General features: G+C 48.7%; 1 protein-coding gene across 1 annotated transcript; it reads right to left on the reverse strand.

Moving 5' to 3' along the window:
- Positions 1–1,007: 1,007 nt before the first annotated feature.
- disp3 (dispatched RND transporter family member 3) lies at positions 1,008–17,812 on the reverse strand. Its single transcript, XM_062451726.1, has 21 exons — positions 17,428–17,812; positions 12,656–13,702; positions 12,292–12,511; positions 11,950–12,086; positions 11,212–11,346; positions 10,906–11,066; positions 10,578–10,717; positions 10,195–10,286; positions 9,866–10,018; positions 9,286–9,447; positions 7,618–7,764; positions 7,364–7,500; positions 6,909–7,078; positions 6,448–6,575; positions 6,134–6,309; positions 5,910–6,036; positions 5,667–5,812; positions 5,400–5,559; positions 3,713–3,826; positions 3,340–3,512; positions 1,008–3,077 (listed from the first exon to the last, which is right to left on the reverse strand). The coding sequence occupies exons 2-21, from the start codon at positions 13,692–13,694 to the stop codon at positions 2,721–2,723; spliced, it is 4,074 nt and encodes a 1,357-aa protein (XP_062307710.1). The 5' UTR covers positions 13,695–13,702; positions 17,428–17,812; the 3' UTR covers positions 1,008–2,720.
- Positions 17,813–18,608: the final 796 nt, after the last annotated feature.

Below are 18,608 nucleotides of genomic sequence, written 5' to 3' on the forward strand. Positions count from 1 at the left end.
TCTCATCTATCTCTCTCTGTTTCTGCATAATAACACTTTTCCTCCTGGTGCAATTGTTCCTGGGTATTTATTGTCATAGCAACAGTTTGCTCAATGCATTTTTGGAGAGGTGCTGCAGAATTTCAGTCAATATCAACAAGGTTGATATTGGGCAGGGAAATCAATGTTGAAATTGATGTTTTCTCATCAACTCTTTTATTTGAGGTATTCTATTTCACAAATGCCTCATATTATTGTTAATATTTTTTATATGCATGCATATTTTCATGTATGTATGTAAGAATTAACATTTATGAAACCTTGTATAGTGAGTCCTGTGTCTAATAATAATAATATGTACATGTATGTCGGAACCTTTTTAGACACTAAAGGTTGCCTAAGCATTAATATACACATTCCATTCCATTACATGTGTGCATCAGGATTGTATTGTATAGTAACAATATATCTATTGTTTCACTGCAATGCAATTGCCATGCTCCACAGAGTAACAAGTAACCAAATTGTTAGGCTTTCCATCACACACGCAGCTGTCCCCGAAAGGAAAAATAACATTAATATTTATAGTGGCAAAGTGTAGTTTCAGACCGGCTCTTTGTTTTAAGTGAGGTGGTGACCCGATAAAATATTCACCTGCTGGGAAGAACATATTGGTTCTCTCAGTGTGTTGCTGCAGCATGATGCACCAGGAAAGAGCTGGCGAGGTGACTGACAATCAGTTGTGTACATTAGCACATGAAAATTATTATGCCAACACTTGATCTTCAGTGTATGTTAGATGGTTTTCCACGAAGCGATAATGCATGACAACTGATGGATGATATGGGAAATTCATATGATTGTTATCATAGCTCTCACGTTGGCTCGTGAGACAGTTTGGCAGCAGTCTAATAGTGTCTCCTCACAGTCTTGATCCAGAGAAATAGAGACACGAAGAAACAGCAAGGACAGGGATGGCCCTTTGACCTTAGCTGCAGTAATGACAACGACCAAGGCCTTTCCCTGTCAGGATACCAGCTTTATTTCAAACAGCAATACACACTTACAAGACTTGACTCCAGTCACAGGAATGGTGTGAATTAAAGAATTCTCGTGGGTGGGAGTGGTCGCGTGTGCGGAGGTAGAGACACACTGGCAGAAGGTGAAGTGGTTCTTGGAGTCTGAGAGCTCTGCCGGGGGTTGAGAGGTTTACAGTAAGTCCCCCTGAGTGTTGTGTAAAGTATGCAGAGAATGTGTGGAGTGTCTTCACCTGAGAGAATCACAAGTGGAGGTTCCTATGATCTTCTATACCTGGCCTTGAGCTGCATGGACAAGTTCACACAGCCGACAAGAGGGTTGAACTTCAAATTTACAGGAGGTGGTAAACTGGTCATGTAGTTGATACTTCTGTTGTAAAAACACCTTTGTGAAAAGCACAATATACACAATGTTTTGGAGCGTGACTAAACGCTTGTTTTTTTGGGGGGGTTGTTGTTGGCGACAGGTAGCCTTCTAAGACTTATTCATCATGCATTTAGCAGCATGTGAATCTGACGTAGGCTAGATGTATTCCAACACAAATAAACCAAAAGGTACAACAGGTAAGATTATTTCAGTAAAAAACAAACAAAAAAAACATAATTTCAGTTGTGTAAGGTAATGAGTCTCTGAGCGTTGGTTAACAACACACAGCTCACTGTCAGTGGAATGTCCATTTCTAATTTAATAGCAGCCGTTACTTTCCAGCAAATTAAGTTCCAGCAGTCAATCAATCAAGCTGGAGGAAAGCGCAGAAGTTTAGACAAGAATTGAGAGCGCCAGATCAGCGCTGTTTCTAATTTTGGAATTTATTTTCGAATGCTACCTGTGTGCAGCTGTTTCATTTATACAGTCCTCCAACCCCTCTTCACGATCATTTTGTCACGATGAGAAATAGGATGTGTGAACATTCCAATGGTGACAATATTGCACAATTAAATTCTGTAGAAACTCATTGAGATACAGCGCAGCGTTGTGACATCTCCTTACAAACAATACCGTGACACCCTGAATATTCTCTGAGTTATGATTCGATATCTAATATCTATCAACACCTGTCCCAATCAGATGGCAGAAAGGTCACAGGTCATGCTCAGTGACTCCTGAGGGTGTGTCAAAAAAGCACAGAGAGGAACCATGTGACTAAACCAGTCATTTTCAACATCCAGTCAAGTGGTTATTCAGATCAAATCTAATACTGTCAGAAGAATACTTCTCATCAAATCATCGGTATGCAGCTTTTTTTTAAATAAGGATACTCCTTAAAAGTAGCTATATTATTACACCTCACTTTTCCATCTGGTAATAAATAACGCAACAACAATGGTTATATTTTTGTTGAACCTAATCACAATGAAAAGTGAGGCATACTTGGTACCAAACGGTGTCTTGTGGTGCTAGTACAACGATTACCACAGGAACAAACATCATTAACTGATCACGTGTGGAATCAAGTTTGACCATGGAAATACTACAATGGAAACCGTGTGCTTTCAAATAAAGTGCGACCAAACCAACCATCCATTAGTTCACCCAAGGGCGAGATCATAGACATGATCTCGATTGGCACCAGTGACACAAGATCCAGCTGACTTGTGAATAGAGAAGCTCCTTCTACAACTCTAGGCTGGGACTGCAGAGTCGTCGAGACTCCTGCAGACATAACATGGTCACTTTGTTTGACAGTTGAGCAACAGTTTGGTTCACATGGTGAAGGTGTGCCAGGTGCCCCGCCCCATCAGCCCTCCTGCCCAGCAGAGAGCCGCTCCGAGGCCCACGGTTGCCATGACAGCCAGGCCGGCCCTCAGCACGGCCCCGGGGGGCCTGCTGAAGCAGGGCGGAGCCATGGTGGCCAACATGGCCGCCGTCACAGTCAGGGTGAACAGGATGGACACCGCTGTGTTGATGGCCACGATCTGGCCGAACTTGGCGAAAGGCACAATGACACAGAAAAAAAGAGGGACTGTTGAGATCACCGTGGTGACGGCGCTTGACACTATGGCGACGCCCACGTGGTTGACGGCCTCGAGAGCCCGTCTCCGCCGCTTAGCTTGAAGCTCCTGGAAAACACAGACGGATGTTAAACTAACCCCCTAGCTGTTTCACGCCCCTGGGCTCCTGTTAAAAAAATGAAAGTAAGTAATTTCGTCGAAACCCAGAGAACAAGTAAACAGAACAGACTAATTTGCAAAAATATCCACTAAAAAATGATGTGCCTCGAATATGGATGAATGGTTCAGAGCGAGAGAATGTTCAGCAACAGATTTGTCTCCATGTTTTCCTGCTCCCTGTCATCAAACACGGCGCTGGTGCGAGTCCTACCAGACTGTGAGAGGGGGTCTCTGGCAGACTGTCCCCCGCCAGAAGGTAGCCCTCCACCAGATGCAGGCAGTAGTCCACAGAGGAGCCAACCAGGATGGAGAGCGAGATGGCCTCCACAGCCCCCATCTCCCAGCCCAGCATGTACATGATCGCCACCACCAGACAGATCACCCCTGGACACAAGCAGGAACAACCCAGTTAGCCCGCCCCCCGCCCCCCAGGGAAAGCAGACAGCTCGTGAGGCCTAGAGAACGTAGTCACCTGCTTGTTATTCCGAGGTGTCTCTATCTCTAATGCAACACAATTCCTGTGCCTAATTCTCGACGACTCGTTATATCAGTATGTAACTCGTGGTGCATAATAAGAGTCTTACCCAGGATGGTGAACAGGATGGGAAGCAGCAGGAGGGGATGGGCAGTGAACACAGAAACAGCCGCCACACAGATCACCAGGGACAGCAGCAGACTGCAGAGGGCGCTCTCTACACCTGCTCCCCGCCAGGAAAGAGTCAAACAAAAGTCTCAACATGGGGACCTTTCATAAACCTTTTTGTGTCTGCTATGCTGTGATCAGATGTCTAAATGTGCCATCTCAACTGGATGGGTCACAGCATTAAGCCTATCCAGGTAGGAAAGCACTTAGACATCTAAAACGACCATTCAATTTTGAGGGACTTGGTTACCCATAGACCCAATGTTATAGCTAGATCTGCTAACTGTTTCTATCCTGGTGCTTGTTGCATTAGATCTAATTTATCTGGATCGGTGGTATTAGTCATGTGATCTTATTGCCAATCAATACAAACGGTTTCCAGGTGTGTTTCCACAAATGAGTGGGTAATTGTGAGCAGCTCCGACAACTCCCTGTTAAGTTTAGCTCAGAGAAAGAGATGTGAGATCATGATGTCACAGATTCAAATCCTCCTTAACTACTTTGTTTAATACAGCAGCTACATTAATAAATTATTAAAATAATCATAATCTTTACTAATGTTCTCAAGAGTAGCTTGAGAACACTTTACCACTTGAACTTTAAAACAGAACACTTTACCTTAAGGATGTATTTCCAAAATGTTCATGTTGTCATGGAGCCCTGGTAGCTCAGTAGTTAAGCATGTGTAACACGTCTGCTAAATGACTAAATGTAAATGTAAACTGAAGCTAAGCCTAAAAGTATTGGGTTCAAATTCCAGGCCTGGCTTCACTAATGTTGTCAAGTGTATCTTTACAAAACAGAACACTACCTTAAGGATGTATTTTCAAAATGTTCATGTTGTCATGGAGCCCTGGTAGCTCATTGGTTAAGTATGTGTAACATGTAAACTGAGGCTAAGCCAAAAGGTTGTGGGTTCTAATCCCATGTGTGTCTTCATAGATCTACCCAAAGCAATATAAGATGATATTTTAAATGTCTCTTGCGGGATTTGAACCCAGGTGAGCCAGGACCTGAGAGAAGCCTGCATGGTACCCATGCTTATACGCTGGGCTACCAGAGCCCTGCTTCAACTACCCTCAGAATTCAAATATATCTTTGAGAGAAGCCCACTTTAAGCTTTAATCCAAAAGCACCTTGGGGGGATATGAACCTCCAACCTCTTGATTTGCAGTCAACCACTTTAACCACTGAGTTAACCCTTCCACCCAAAACAATGGATGTGGACAGTCACACTTGCTCATAATCACCCACTCATTAGCAAAACACACCTGGCAATCGTTTGTATGGATTACCAATCTGATCACATGACCAACAATCACGAGGATAGAAACAATTAGTATACATTTTGAGGACTTGGTTCCCCATTGACCCAATGTTAGAGCTAGATCTGCTAATTGTTTCTTTCCTGGTGATTGTTGCATTAAATCTAATTTATCTGGATCGGTGGTATTGGTCATGTGATCTTATTGCTTATCAATGCAAATGATTGCCAGGAGTGTTTTCACAAATGTGTGGATGATTGTGAGCAGCAACAACTCACGGTTAAGTTTAGTGTAGTAGTTATGAGATGACAGATCATGATGTGAAGTTGAATATGAAAAATATACTGCCAATGCTCAACTTACCTATGATCTCCATGAAGATCTGCTTCCAGTGTTCACATGTCTGGAAACCTCGACGCAGAGCAGAGGATTGTGGGAGGGTGGCGAGCTGTTCCTGCAGGAAGTTCTCCCACTGAAGAAAGTCTGAATGTGTCTGGAAGGAGGATTTTCCCTTGTAGGTTGTCTTGGCAACAAACACAGCAGGAAGTTAGTACAGCATTGGCTCATCCACGGGGAGAGTCTAAGGTTTCTGAATGATGATAGTGTGCTTTGAGCTAGTGTTGTACGTACAGACTCGAAGGCCATGGACAGCCAGCGCACCCTGCCAGCGCTCAGCCCTACAGTCCCGTGAGATAGTTGGCCTGGCAGGAGGTTGGGCTTGGGGAGCGAGCGACATTCAGGGTGGAGGAGAGGCAGAATAGATGACAGCTTGTTTCCTGGGGCAGAGGAGGGGTAAGAATCACAGGGGGAGCAGGGATAGGACACATTCACATCTCGATTTGTCTGTGTGGTTGTCGTTTGTGTGTCGGTTACCTGAAGGTAGACACTGTGCTCCCCCTGGCTTCACCAGGTCTGTGTTAGCACTGATGGCTTTGCACAGTTTACAGAGATACCCAATTTCCTTGAAGATGTCAAATTCTGGATCCAATATGATACTACCCTTTGGAGATGATGTAGAGAGAAAATCAATGCCAATAAATTGTATCTTTTGCTAGATGAAAACATACTTTTTGAAATTTATTCTGCAGTCTCCTCACCATATCCCCTATGACATGGTTGTCTGTGCGCTGTGTGCGGTTGACTCCCAGAATACCAAACACCACAAACACCATGGCTCCTGTGTCCACCAGGGGGCGTACTGCTGGCTGGCCACACCCACCCCCACTACAGGGGTTGAAGCCGGAGGTCTTCGACTTGGTGGCCGACGTGTCGTCTATGAAATACATACTTTAAAAGACTCCATCGTTTGCCTTCGTTGGCAAACCGACAACAAATGAGCCTGAAACGGCATTTTCCTCTTGCGCTTGGATGCTAGTATGTAAATGATGCCTCGTGGCTGCTTGTGGCTTACTGGAGAGCGGCGAATAGAAGGAGCCTTGCGTTGCTCCATCAGGCCCAGAGCTGAACACACAGCCTGGGGGCTCGGCACACACTCTGCTGGGGTGAGGACTGAGCCGGTGCTGGGCGTAGTACAGTCTCCTGGGAGGCACGACAGAAACTCTGTCATCTCCTCAGTTTATTTTACAGTTATTGGCCGGGTTGGGAAACCCAGCCATTTTTTTTTACATGTATATGTTTTACATTTAAGCTGCATTTACAAACAGCGTATGAATAGTGCATGCAGTAACTACAGTAGATGGTCAAGGATCAGAAGTGCTTAGTTCAATTATTCTAGTATTTCGATTGTTAGAAAACCAAGAAAGGTCTTTCTATTGATTTGTCAGACAGCAACAAGAGCAGTCTTTTACAGTTCTGTGGACAGCGCAGGACAAAACAACAACAACTGAAATATTCCCCCCTGACGCCACCAACCTGCTGTGATGCTGCGGGGTCGAAGCCACGTAGAAGCTGAACTCTGACCTCCAGCCGTGGTGCGGGTCGCACCCCAGCGAGGTGAGCATCCAACTAGCGTGGGGCTGGTATACGTGGGACACGCACACCGTCATGCGGGTGCTGTAGTTGCTGTTGGGTCCTCTGTAAGCCTGTTCGGAACACATCAGATCAAGGAGTCAGATAGCTGAGCGGTTAGGGAATCGGGCTATTAATCAGAAGGTTGCCGGTTCGATTTCCGGCCGTGCAAAATGACGTTGTGTCCTAGGGCAAGGCACTTCACCCTACTTGCCTCTGGGGAATGTCCCTGTACTTACTGTAAGTCGCTCTGGATAAGAGTGTCTGCTAAATGACTAAATGTAAATGTAGGATGACTCCTGGCCTTCGGGGACTGCCCAGAGGCAGGGGTGAAACACTGAGGGGAGGGTTCTCCTCACCAGGAAGGACGGCACGTCTCCGTGCCCAGAGCCGAGGGCCTTCCAGGGAGAAGGCACGCTGGCGTTGACAGAGTAGCGGTATCGACTGACGGACGCTCCCATGTCTAACTTGAAGACGTACACCGTCAGCAGGGGGCCTGGGAAGGAATACGTTTCAAAAACTCGTTCACGGGGGACTTATTATTATTCCGGTGAGCCGTGCGGTGACGTGGAGAGACGAGTGTTCTCTGTCTGAAACAGGAGGAGGGAGGTACCTGTTGTGTTGGACTTGGAGCTTGGCTTGGCTGGGCTCTGGGGAGATTGTCTGGCAGGATCCTGGTCATGGTGAAGGTGACTGCCAGGTGGTGAAGAGCCAGAGTTGGCGTTGGTGTGTAGATAGTGGGGCTTCTCCATAAACACACCTATAGCAAACCACCCACGCCAGCATGAATTCAAAGCGAGGCATGATCTTACTGTAGCTAGACTGAAGAGCATGCATAAACAGACACACACATTCCTTGTCGGCCTGGCTTGTTCAAAGGGTGTAGATTTGAACATCCACATTTTTTCTTATCTCCCCATATGTCTGCGCTACCCCAACTGGGAGGATGAACCTAATTCAGTATGCACAGTGCAAAAGGCACACACAGGTACAGAGCATATTTTTGTTTGCCTGACATGAATCATGATTTGTCATATTTAATAGTTGTGCATTTTGTCTTCAATACACTTACCAAATCCAGTCATGCATTTTATCACCACATCATCAACTGCTTCAAACACTTGCTTCTACTTATCTATGAACAAGCTCTTATAATTAAATTATTATTCATACGTCATGTATTAAGAAGTCAAAGTTCAAGCTCAGAAGGGCTGAGGCGCAATGCGTAACAGGGGCTGCACCTATCACAGACTGTCTGTGGAAAACACACTCATCATTTGCAATGAACTGGAAGGATAATTTTGACAAACAGTTGCGAAGAGTATTAGTATGACGGTGACAGGAAACCCAGTACTGGTTTGTATATATAAATACAAAGATTTTTGCACAAAAATTGACATATTATTTGAACATTCATCCGGAAGTATTCAGTAAGAATGTAACATATATGGCAGTATGTATATTATGAAAACCTCTATTGTTTTATAATTTATTCAAAACTGATGCATTCTGGGACAATCACTGTGGCAGGCGATGCCTTGACCGCTGAGGTTGTTCCAGAGGCCAAGCAGGGTCTGGAGATTGGTGGGGTTTTGAGTTGTGTTTTTGTCTTCAATACACTTACCCTAATCCAATCATGCCTTTTATCACTACACCATCAACTGCTTCAAACACTTGCTTCTACATGAACAAGCTCTTGTTATTAAATTATTATTCATACTTCATGTATTAAGAAGTCAAAGTTCAAGCTCAGAAGGGCTGAGGCACAATGCGTAACAGGGGCTGCACCTATCACAGACTGTCTGTGGAAAACCCACTCATCATTTGCAATGAACAGAAAGGATCAGTTTGCAGTTTGCTGCGAAGAGTATTAGTATGACGGTAACAGGAAACTCAGTACTGGTTTGTATAACGAATTAAAAAGTTTACACATAAATGTACATATTATTTGAACATTCATCCTGAAGTATTCAGTAAGAATGTAACATATATGGAAGTGAGTATAATATGAAAACCTCTATTGGCTTATAATTTATTCAAAACTGATGCATTCTGGGACAATCACTGAACTGGGCTGCATTGCCACCTTTTGGCTCCCTAAAAACCTCCTCCACCATACCTCTCCTCTCCTCCACCATACCTCTCCTCTCCTCCACCATACCTCTCCTCTCCTCCACCATACCTCTCCTCTCCTCCACCATACCTCTCCTCTCCTCCACCTCTCCCCCACCTCCATACCTCTCCACAATAGTGGCTGAGGAAGGATCTAATCAGCACTGACCGGAACACATGTGGCAGGCGATGCCTTGACCGCTGAGGTTGTTCCGGAGGGCCAGCAGGGTCTGGAGGTTGGTGTCCGGCCGGAACAGGAGCGGAGCGTGGGTGGCTGGTCTCAGGAGACAGCAGCAGCCAGCAGACACCAGCAGGACCAGCAAATACACACCTGAACACAGGGCACAATACTGAGCGAGAGGCACTGCAGACGGGATAGACCATTGGAGAGGAGGGAGGGAGATCTAAAGAGGAAGAAGACAGGGGGGACGGGGGAGACATAAGGAGGGATGGAAGGAGGGATGGACTGATGAATGACGTATTCTCAGGGAGGGATGGAGGAGGGATGAGGAAGACGTAGGGGAGCTAGGCAACAGGAAGGGAAAAGTGAAGAAGACTGAGGAGCAGGGAGGGAGGGAGGGAGGGAGGGAGGGAGGGAGGGAGGGAGGGAGGGAGGGGAGGGGAGGGGAGGGGAGGGGAGGGAGGGACATGCAGGCACAGATCAGAGGAATCCCTTTAGAAAGGGCACATGAATAGTTCATGAGACGCGCCCGGCTCTCCTGATCTCAGGAGGCGGGCCGACGGCTTACCTAGAACGGCTTTGCGGTTTTCCACGGCGGGCTCTGCCACCCAGCGCTTAAGCGCCCACTGGAGTTTGGCGCTCACCACCCCAGCGCTGGCCTGAGGGGAGGGGGAGGCCTCCAGGGACAGAGACAGGATGTCCACATCTGGCTCACAGGACTCTGTGGGGACAGAGAGAGAGACATATAAAGAGAGAGAGAGAGAGAGAGAGCGAGAGAGAGAGAGAGAGAGAGAGAGATAAAGAGAGATAAAGAGAGATAAAGAGAGATAAAGAGAGATAAAGAGAGAGAGAGAGAGAGAGAGACACTGTTGGGCAGGGGGAAGATAACAATCTCACCTGGCTCCATCTCCACTGACAGGAGAGCCACGTCGTCATCCCCGTCTGACAATGGACTGTGGAGCACAGACAGACCTGCCAGTGTCTTCAACCTGGAGGGGGGAGAGAGACACAGAGAAGCGACACAGAGAGAGAGAGAGAGAGAGAGAGAGAGAGAGAGAGAGAGAGAGAGACAGCGATAACGAGGGAAGGGGAGGGAGATGGGGGGGGGGGGGAGGCCGACACAGAAAGACAGAGATAATGAGGGAGAGGTAAAGAGAGAGAGCAAGACAGAGGCAGCTTTAAAAAGAACCAAGTCTTTGTTAAACATGTCACCTAGGACAAAACAAAACCTGAGTGCACAACAATGGCCGGAGCCAGTAAAGAAAAGAAGCAGATCTTACCACCTCCACCAGGTGTTCTCGTGCGCCTCCACAGCCTGGCTCCAGACACACAGGGCTGCAGGCATGAGCAGGGACACCCACAGCCAGCAGCAGCTCACTATCAGCGCCATGAACAGACCAAAGTCCTGAACAGCTGGGATCTGACGGATCGGACAAGGAACAGACAGACGTCTTCAGACAGCCGTGGTCCCAAAAAATCTTTCAAACCAGAACATTCCACACGCTCACGCTGCAGAAATGAAGCGTGACCCTGAGAGACGAGCGAACGAATACAAAAAAGCGATTATCCGTGGAGAGAGGAATCGTGAGCTGCGGACACACGAGTTACCTGAGAGAAGGTGTTGGCGGCGTAGGCCGCCGCGGTGGTGAAGGAGGTGAGGAACGTGGCTCGCCCCGCCGTTTTGACCGTGTAGACCATCCGCTGCACTGGCAGGACCAGGTGAGCGGCCTGACGGAAGGTGCTTATGAACACAAACACGTCGTCCACGCCTGGGGACGCAGGGCAGAGAACACGACGCAGAGAGCTCTGGTTAGCGGCTCGACCGCCAGCTCGAGAACCAGCCAACGCCTTCCGTGAACGGACTTTTGTCCGCGTGCGCGCGCGCGCGCGAGAGAGAAGAGTTGGGTTACTCACCAATGCCGATGATGACAAAGGCGGCCACTCCGTTGAGGATGCCCAGGTACCTCACGCCAAAGACCACGTGGTACAGGAACAGGGCCACCAAGCAGCTCAGACCAATGCTAGCCAGGCCAAAGAAGGACAGGAACACTGAAGAAACATTCACGTCGGACACTTCAGTCGCTAAGCAGACTCAAACCCACTTAGAAACATGTGCATTCAGAAAGTACAGCAGAAGACCAAGGATCAGAGGAGCGTGGTTCTTGCAGTATGTTGGTGGTCAAAGTCAAGTAACAGTCTGTATATAATAGCCACACAGTACAACATAAGATAGATCTCTCAGATAGCTCAGATGTCGGTGTTCGCATCTCTGTGCACACAAACACACAAAAATATGGCAAGATGAAACAAAACCATAAAATGAATAATGGCAGGATGTTCTCTACAGGCCCTGGTCTTGACCAGAGAGAGAGAGGCCCTGGTCTTGACCAGAGAGAGAGGCCCTGGTCTTGACCAGAGAGAGAGAGGCCCTGGTCTTGACCAGAGAGAGAGGCCCTGGTCTTGACCAGAGAGAGAGGCCCTGGTCTTGACCAGAGAGAGAGGCCCTGGTCTTGACCAGAGAGAGAGAGGCCCTTGTCTTGACCAGAGAGAGAGACCCTGGTCTTGACCAGAGAGAGATGCCCCCGGTCTTGACCAGAGAGAGAGAGAGGCCCTGGTCTTGACCAGAGAGAGAGAGGCACTGGGGAGACCTACCAGAGAAGGAGGTGAGGATGTAGACCAGCACAGCAATGCAGGCTCCGCTGATAAGAGCCAGGAGCATGTCACTGTGGAACGTCTGCCTCACCTCGTTATCAAACAGCTCTGTCCCTCCGTAGAGAACCCTCACCTGGCTGGGGCACACACACAGACACACACACACACACAGACAGGCATACATACATACATATACACACACACAGATATACATACATACAGACAGGAATACACAATGGCATGGGGTATGGTGCGTATGTGTGAGTGTATGGTGTGTGTGTGAATGGTGTATGATGTGTGTGGATGGTGTATGATGTGTGTGTGTGTGTGTGTGAGACTGACCTGGTGGACTGCTGGGCCAGGATCTCAGCGTACTGCACCACAAAGTCCCTGAAGCGCCTCCTCTGCTCCGCGGGCCGGTCCTGCAGGGAGTAGAAGGAGGGCAGGGGAGCCCCGAAGTGGATCTCACTCCTCAGGAGGGAGGAGGAGAGACGCTCCGGAGAGAGACTCTCGTCCACGTACCAGTAGAACTGAGGGTGGGTCATGGCCAAGCTCAGGGCGCCTGCAAGCACAAGAAACAAACAACACGTGAAATAAAAACAAAGTAGGACCTAGTTGAGCACTAAGACAAATATGTGATATATATTCGATCTAGCTTCAGCTCAGGTCTTTTTTTCCTTCAGGTCTGGTTTGTCAGGCTTCTCACCCTGGATGTCTGCCAGGTCGGGGCCCATGCCGTCGTAGTAGATCTTGTCGGCGCGCTCGCTGGGGAAGAGGTAGGAGAGCAGGGAGCTGGGGGGGGAGCAGAAGGACGGCCCCAGAGGGAGATCCCTCAGAGCCTCCAGGGGCTTCCAGCAGAACTGCTGGAACTGGGGGTGCTGCATGAGCAGGCGCTCCACGCCGTGGATGGTGCGGAGCCGCTCGGGGGTGAAGATGTTGTTGTCCCCGGGCCCGCCCTGAGCCACAAACACCAGCTCCATCCTCCACAGCGCCTGGCTCTGCTGGTAGGAGTAGCTGGACGCGAGCCTCCGCTCCCTGAGTAACGATCTCCCTCGGCCCCCGTCTGCTTCTCCCCCGGAGGGCCCGCCCGCCGCAGGCGTGCCCCAGGCTGTGGCGTTTCCGCCCGGCTCCTTCCTCCCCCTCTCTGCTCCGTCGCCGCCCGTCTCTTCAGGTCTCGACGCCTCGCCCCGGCGCCGACCTCCGGCCTCCGCTCGGCCTCCGGGGCTCACCTCCACTCCTCTCCTCTGACGAGCGCCGCCTGGGAGGCCGCTCGGCCTCGCGGACGTGGAGTTGAGCCCCTCGGGGTGCGAGCCCTCGGACGTGCCCGCCCCCTGCTTGCCCAGCCCCTGCAGGAGGAGGTCGCGGAGCGCCGAGGTGTCGTAGTCGTCCGGCTCGCAGCGGTGCCGCTCCCACGACCCCAGCTGACTCTTCACGGCGATGGCGAGAGCGTCGAAGCGCTCGGCCGAGAAGTGGCTGTGGACCTCGAAGGCACTGTAGGAGAGGTCGATGTCCAGCGGGGGGCAGTAGAGGAACATGTAGGCGGAGAGGGCACAGGGCAGCAGGACTCCGGCTCCCAGCACCACCCCGCTCACCCAGGGCACTGTGTAGACCCAGCCCACGACCCTCCACACTCCCCCAACCCCGCCGTCCCCCGGCCTGTGTCCTGCCTCCTCGCCCTCCTGCTCCTCCTCCTCCTCCCCCTCCCAGCCTGTCTGAAACAACAGCGGCTCGTCCTCCAGATCCATGACGGCACCTGCCACAGGGAAACACGGGCACTTTATCATCACTCAGCTGCCTGATGGGAATATTTTGTCGTCCTTGTACAGGAGCGCCGAGACGTAAATTCTCGGTGATTTACAGAAAATTTGTGACAGTGTGGGCACAGGTTACTTTATAACCCAGAATGGGAGCAGTCATTAAATCCGTCTCAGCGGCTGGAGAAAAACGACTTCAAAGAATTTCGAATTTTACAAGGTGGATGGAAGTTTTCTCGATGCCCCCCCCCCGCCCCCACTCCCTCCCCTTAAAAAAAAAGAGCATTGATCCCGCTTAAAGATGCTGATCACCACAGCTCACTGGAGGCTTAGATGAAACGGGCGCAGCAATTTCATTCTCCTGGCTCACTTCGTCAGGGTCTGCGAACCAGTTTCTCCTCCAGCGAGCGCCACAGCCGTACCTGCAGTCGTCCTGGGTTTCGCTGAGCTGCAGATTATTTTTTTATCAGCTCATCGTCTTAATCACTGACATCAGGAGTGGGATTGTCGAGTGAACGAGACTTGAGATGTGTTACTTGGGAGAAGTGTTTATCTTGGCTTGCTGGACGACAGTTGACGGTGTCACAGGGGTAGCTGCTCAGCCTTTTAACGAGGGCGAGGTGGGACTTTATATTCAAGTGGCACTCGTGCCTGCGAACTGCAACCTGGCAGGTGATCTTCTATCTTTAGAAAGGAGCTAAGAGGTCATCCATGTGGGCCAGGCAGGACAGGACAGGGGAATTTCCATATCTCTGTGCACCTTGTCTCTCCAGTACTCAGATACGATGACAGTGAATTTTGGTCGATTTTCATTCTGAAAAGTGCTACGACAACTTGCGGGCATTCATACAAATACAATGAACGGTAGAGTATAGGTGGCATGCGGATGACAAGGGAGATCCATCAAGCCCATTCACTTTCTAAACTGTGCCCAATCAACTGTATATATTTCGTTTGAGGGGATAATCTCTTCATCTCCGACATCTGTCTCTGCCCCAACAAAATCTGTAGCCGTCGCATCATGCAGAGGACAAACTCATGAGGTGCTGCACACCTTCATCGTGGGAAGGAGTGCAGGAGATTGTGAAGGAGAGGAGAGAGGGAGGGAGGTTTGGAATGAGAGGAGGAGAGAGGGAGGTTTGGAATGAGAGGAGAGACAGAGGTTTGGAATGAGAGGATGAGAGAGGTTTGGAATGAGAGGAGGAGGGAGGTTTGGAATGAGAGGAGGAGAGAGGGAGGGAGGTTAGAAAGGGAAGGATTGAAGGGGGCAATGCAGGGAGGACCATACAGCAGGAGAGAGGGGAGAGGGGGAGGAAGAAGGGAGAGCAGGAGGAGGAAGAGAAGGGCAATGGGTGCATCCTACCCTACCATAGCCCCCCACCAACAAATGATCATCTCCTGCATGTATGGGATGAGCACACTACTATAAACGCCGTTCAGTATTCATAGGAATCCAAGTCAGGTGACTACCTGGAGCTCTACGTTGGGCTCCATGTATCTTTCCGCTAGTATTACCATCAGTGGTACGGACACACATCTTTCTACTTCATTGCCCTACACACACACACGCTCAACACAACACACTTATGACAAATACCGTCATGCTGACTTGTTTTAAATCAGCACTGTGTTTGTTGCTAATATAAATGTTCCTGCTGAGTGCACAGTTAAACACTCAGACCGCCCCCCACACACACCTACACACACACACACACACACACACATACACAAACACACACACATACACGTACGCACACACACAGAAGGACAGCGAAGCCTTCGTCGCATGCACAGCTGCTGTAAGTAATCTCCCCGTGATTGGCTCCTGGGATTCCTCCCAGACTTGTTTTGAGGGAGTGCGCTCTCCCTATGCTCTGCCAGACATACAGTGTATAATGGCCATTCATTATGACAAGAACTGCAGGAGAATGTGTGTGGTGCTGGTCAAGGGAGGGAGACGTGTTTACCGTCCGACAAAAACTGGTCCTCCTTTACCATTAGTTCTCAGTGGTTAGAAGCAGACTGAGTCCCGTTGAAGCGACGCAGGTGTGGAGTAAAAATAGAAGGTGATTTGCTAATGGCGTCCTGTATGGACATCAGAAGCTGCTTCTTGTGGCTGGAAGTGAAGCTGTCTCTCTTGTTTTCTGTATGTGTCTGTCTCTCTCTCTCCCTCTGTGCGCTATGTGCTTCAATCTAGTCCCATTTCAAGGGTTCTTTTAATCTGAATATTGTACACAGCAAAAGAGAGGAACTGATTTAACGAGGCTGATAATTTAACATCTATATTCATGAAGCTGACATCCACATGATTAGCCTATTTCGAGTTGAACACGGCACTGCAGACATGCCTCTTAATTTCATTTTGGGCGTGTTTACAGTTGTTGTCTTTCAACACACACGCTGCATGCCAATGAACAGTCCTGTGTCTCCAAACACAGGACTCAGAGGTCCCTGTAGTGGAAGCTGCTGTATCCATGACAGGAAGTAATGCCCCCCAGAGTGTACTGGAGCACAGTGATGACACAGGTGTACTTGGCCTCAAGCACAAACGTATATATCCCTGCGCTATTCTGATACATGAGTGCGACCCCCTTGTTATCCTGCTGGTGTGTTTGTTTAGTCCTGTGCTGTGTGTGGTGTTCCGTTTCCCGGAGAGTTCATCTGGACACCCTAAACACTTCCTGCATGCCCTGACTCTTATCTGTTACCCCATCTTACTGACATCCCCACCTAAGCTAACTGGGCAAGACAGCTTTCATTTCCCCCTTGCTGTGCGAGTGTGTGTGGGGGCGTGTGTATTTTTGTGTGTGTGTGTGTGTTTCTGTGGATGTGTGTGTGTTTGTGTGCATGTCTGTGGGTTTGCGTTTGTCTGGGTTTGTGTGTGTGTCTGTCTGTGTGTGTCTGTGTGCATGTCTGTGTGCGTGTCTGTGTGTGTGTGTGTGCATCCATTTCTTTGTCTGTATGCGCTTGCCTATGAGCATGTGTCTGTCTTGGAGTGTCTGTAAAGGTGTGATTTCTGTAACCTTCCTTACTGACAACAGCTAAAAATAGTCTGCCTCCCTCTCTCTCTTCCCTCCGTCTCATCCAATATGGATTTCCTAGTCTCTATGCCACCACATTCAGGCATGTGTACTGACAGGACATCATTCAAAAGGGGAACATTCATATCTTGTGGGATCTCCTAGAAGATGCTGAGTAGACTCACCACAGGGAATCCTTCATGTCGAGATCTGCAGCACAGTTGACTTCTGGTTCTCTCATGCCCCCCCACATAATCTGATATCTGGATACATGCCCCCCCCCCGTGGGCAACCCTGCGTGAGTGGGCATTGAAAAGACGGGAAGATTGCACAAGCAATTTCACTTGTACCGCACGATGAAGAGACACAGCACTTGTGCATTGGGCTGAAATCAAGGCTGTGTCTGCCAGTGGGATTCTCTCGACTGCATTAAAGCACAGTGCGAGAAACTTGTTTATCCACACGAGAGCTCGCCTGATTCAACAGTCCCCTATAAGAGGTTAGGGACTAACAAAACTGTTCTCCACAGCTACACTGCCTCTCTCCTAGGAGCCTGTTTTTTTTTTTTAAATGACTGTTGTGAATGTGAATTTCCTTCACAGAAGATGGAGTGGCAGCTATGGTTTCTTCAGAACTGATTCCAGATTTAATCACATTCCATGTTGCGCTAGATTTAAATGGAGAGGGGAAAAAGAGCATCTTACCTGAGCGTGTTGTTCTGGAGGTATGATCTGGTGCTAGGTTCAGGTCTGTGGGTTTTGCTCCTGAAGATGTATAACCTGCTCTGCTATTTCATGTCTAACTTGTTCTCCTGGTATAAATTGATTTTCTGTTGATCTCCGTTTTTTTTTTTTTTAGTTCTTCTAGTTTTCAGGAGGGAGACTACAGTACAAGAGACCCCCCAAAAAAGGACACAATTATTTTCCCTCAATAAATCCTATCACCTGAAGAATCCATGTGTTTTCTGCCCTCTCTCTTCTTTTTCTCTCTCTCTCTCTCTCTCTCTCCCTCTTTCCCTCCCTCCTCTTTGCTTGGTTGTCCAGGCGACAGAGTCAGTGAGTGTCAGTTCTTTCACTTCCCTAGCAGCTCCTTTCTCTCATGGCTTTGTTCAGCCTCCTCTCCTGACTGGCTCACCGCAGGGACGGGCGCGGGGATGGCAGCATAGCCCGCGCTTCACCAAGGCTACAGACAGTGCGGAAAGATGCCTTGCGCTGCCTCACAGCGCAGCTCGGGAAAACGCTGGCTAGGCTCAAGCTTCACGAAGCGAATTATGTGTTTTGTTCATACATCTCTGGTCATGAGACAACAGCGAGGTCCCCCTTTGGTTTCAAGAGGGTTGGGGTGGTACGGTCTGACCGGGACTCTCGGAGAGGGAAAGGGGAGGGGGATCGTAACAGAGAAACTGGATGCAGCGGGAGACGAGGTCGAGGCCGTATCATTCTAACCTCTGAATTGAGTCCATCATTATAGGGTGCATTTCTATAGTCACCCAGACTTTGCAAGTAACCGATAACGAAAGTATTCAAACTGGCTCACTGTCAAGAACTACAGCATAGTAAAACGGTTCATTCACAACATAAATTAGATTGGATATAAATTAGACTGTATAAACAGGTCATTCCTTTTGTTATCATCGATTTCAATACCGTTTTATAATGCTACACGGTGAGTTAATGATATAACATTTTCCCCATCGGCTTTGCAAAAGCAAAATATTTCGATATTCACCCACAGAAAAACGAAATATGGCCTAATTTCCATCCATCATGTTGCCGAGTATCAGCATTTGATTCAAGTCAAAGTGCTTTATTTTTCAAATATTCAGAATGCCATTGTCATCTGGACAATGAAATGCAGGACTGGTATTAAGAGTCCTGATGGTTCC

This window comes from Osmerus eperlanus, chromosome 25 (genome assembly GCF_963692335.1).
Source record: "Osmerus eperlanus chromosome 25, fOsmEpe2.1, whole genome shotgun sequence".
Lineage (NCBI taxonomy): Eukaryota > Metazoa > Chordata > Actinopteri > Osmeriformes > Osmeridae > Osmerus > Osmerus eperlanus.

Excerpts from the sequence above, each read along its gene's own strand:
- disp3 (XM_062451726.1), bottom strand. The coding sequence starts at position 13,694 with ATGGATCTGGAGGACGAGCCGCTGTTGTTTCAGACAGGCTGGGAGGGG. Across the intron at positions 10,718-10,905 it reads CCGCCAACACCTTCTCTCAG|ATCCCAGCTGTTCAGGACTT; the intron begins GTAACTCGTGTG and ends CCGATCCGTCAG. Across the intron at positions 7,079-7,363 it reads GAGACGTGCCGTCCTTCCTG|GCTTACAGAGGACCCAACAG; the intron begins GTGAGGAGAACC and ends TGTTCCGAACAG.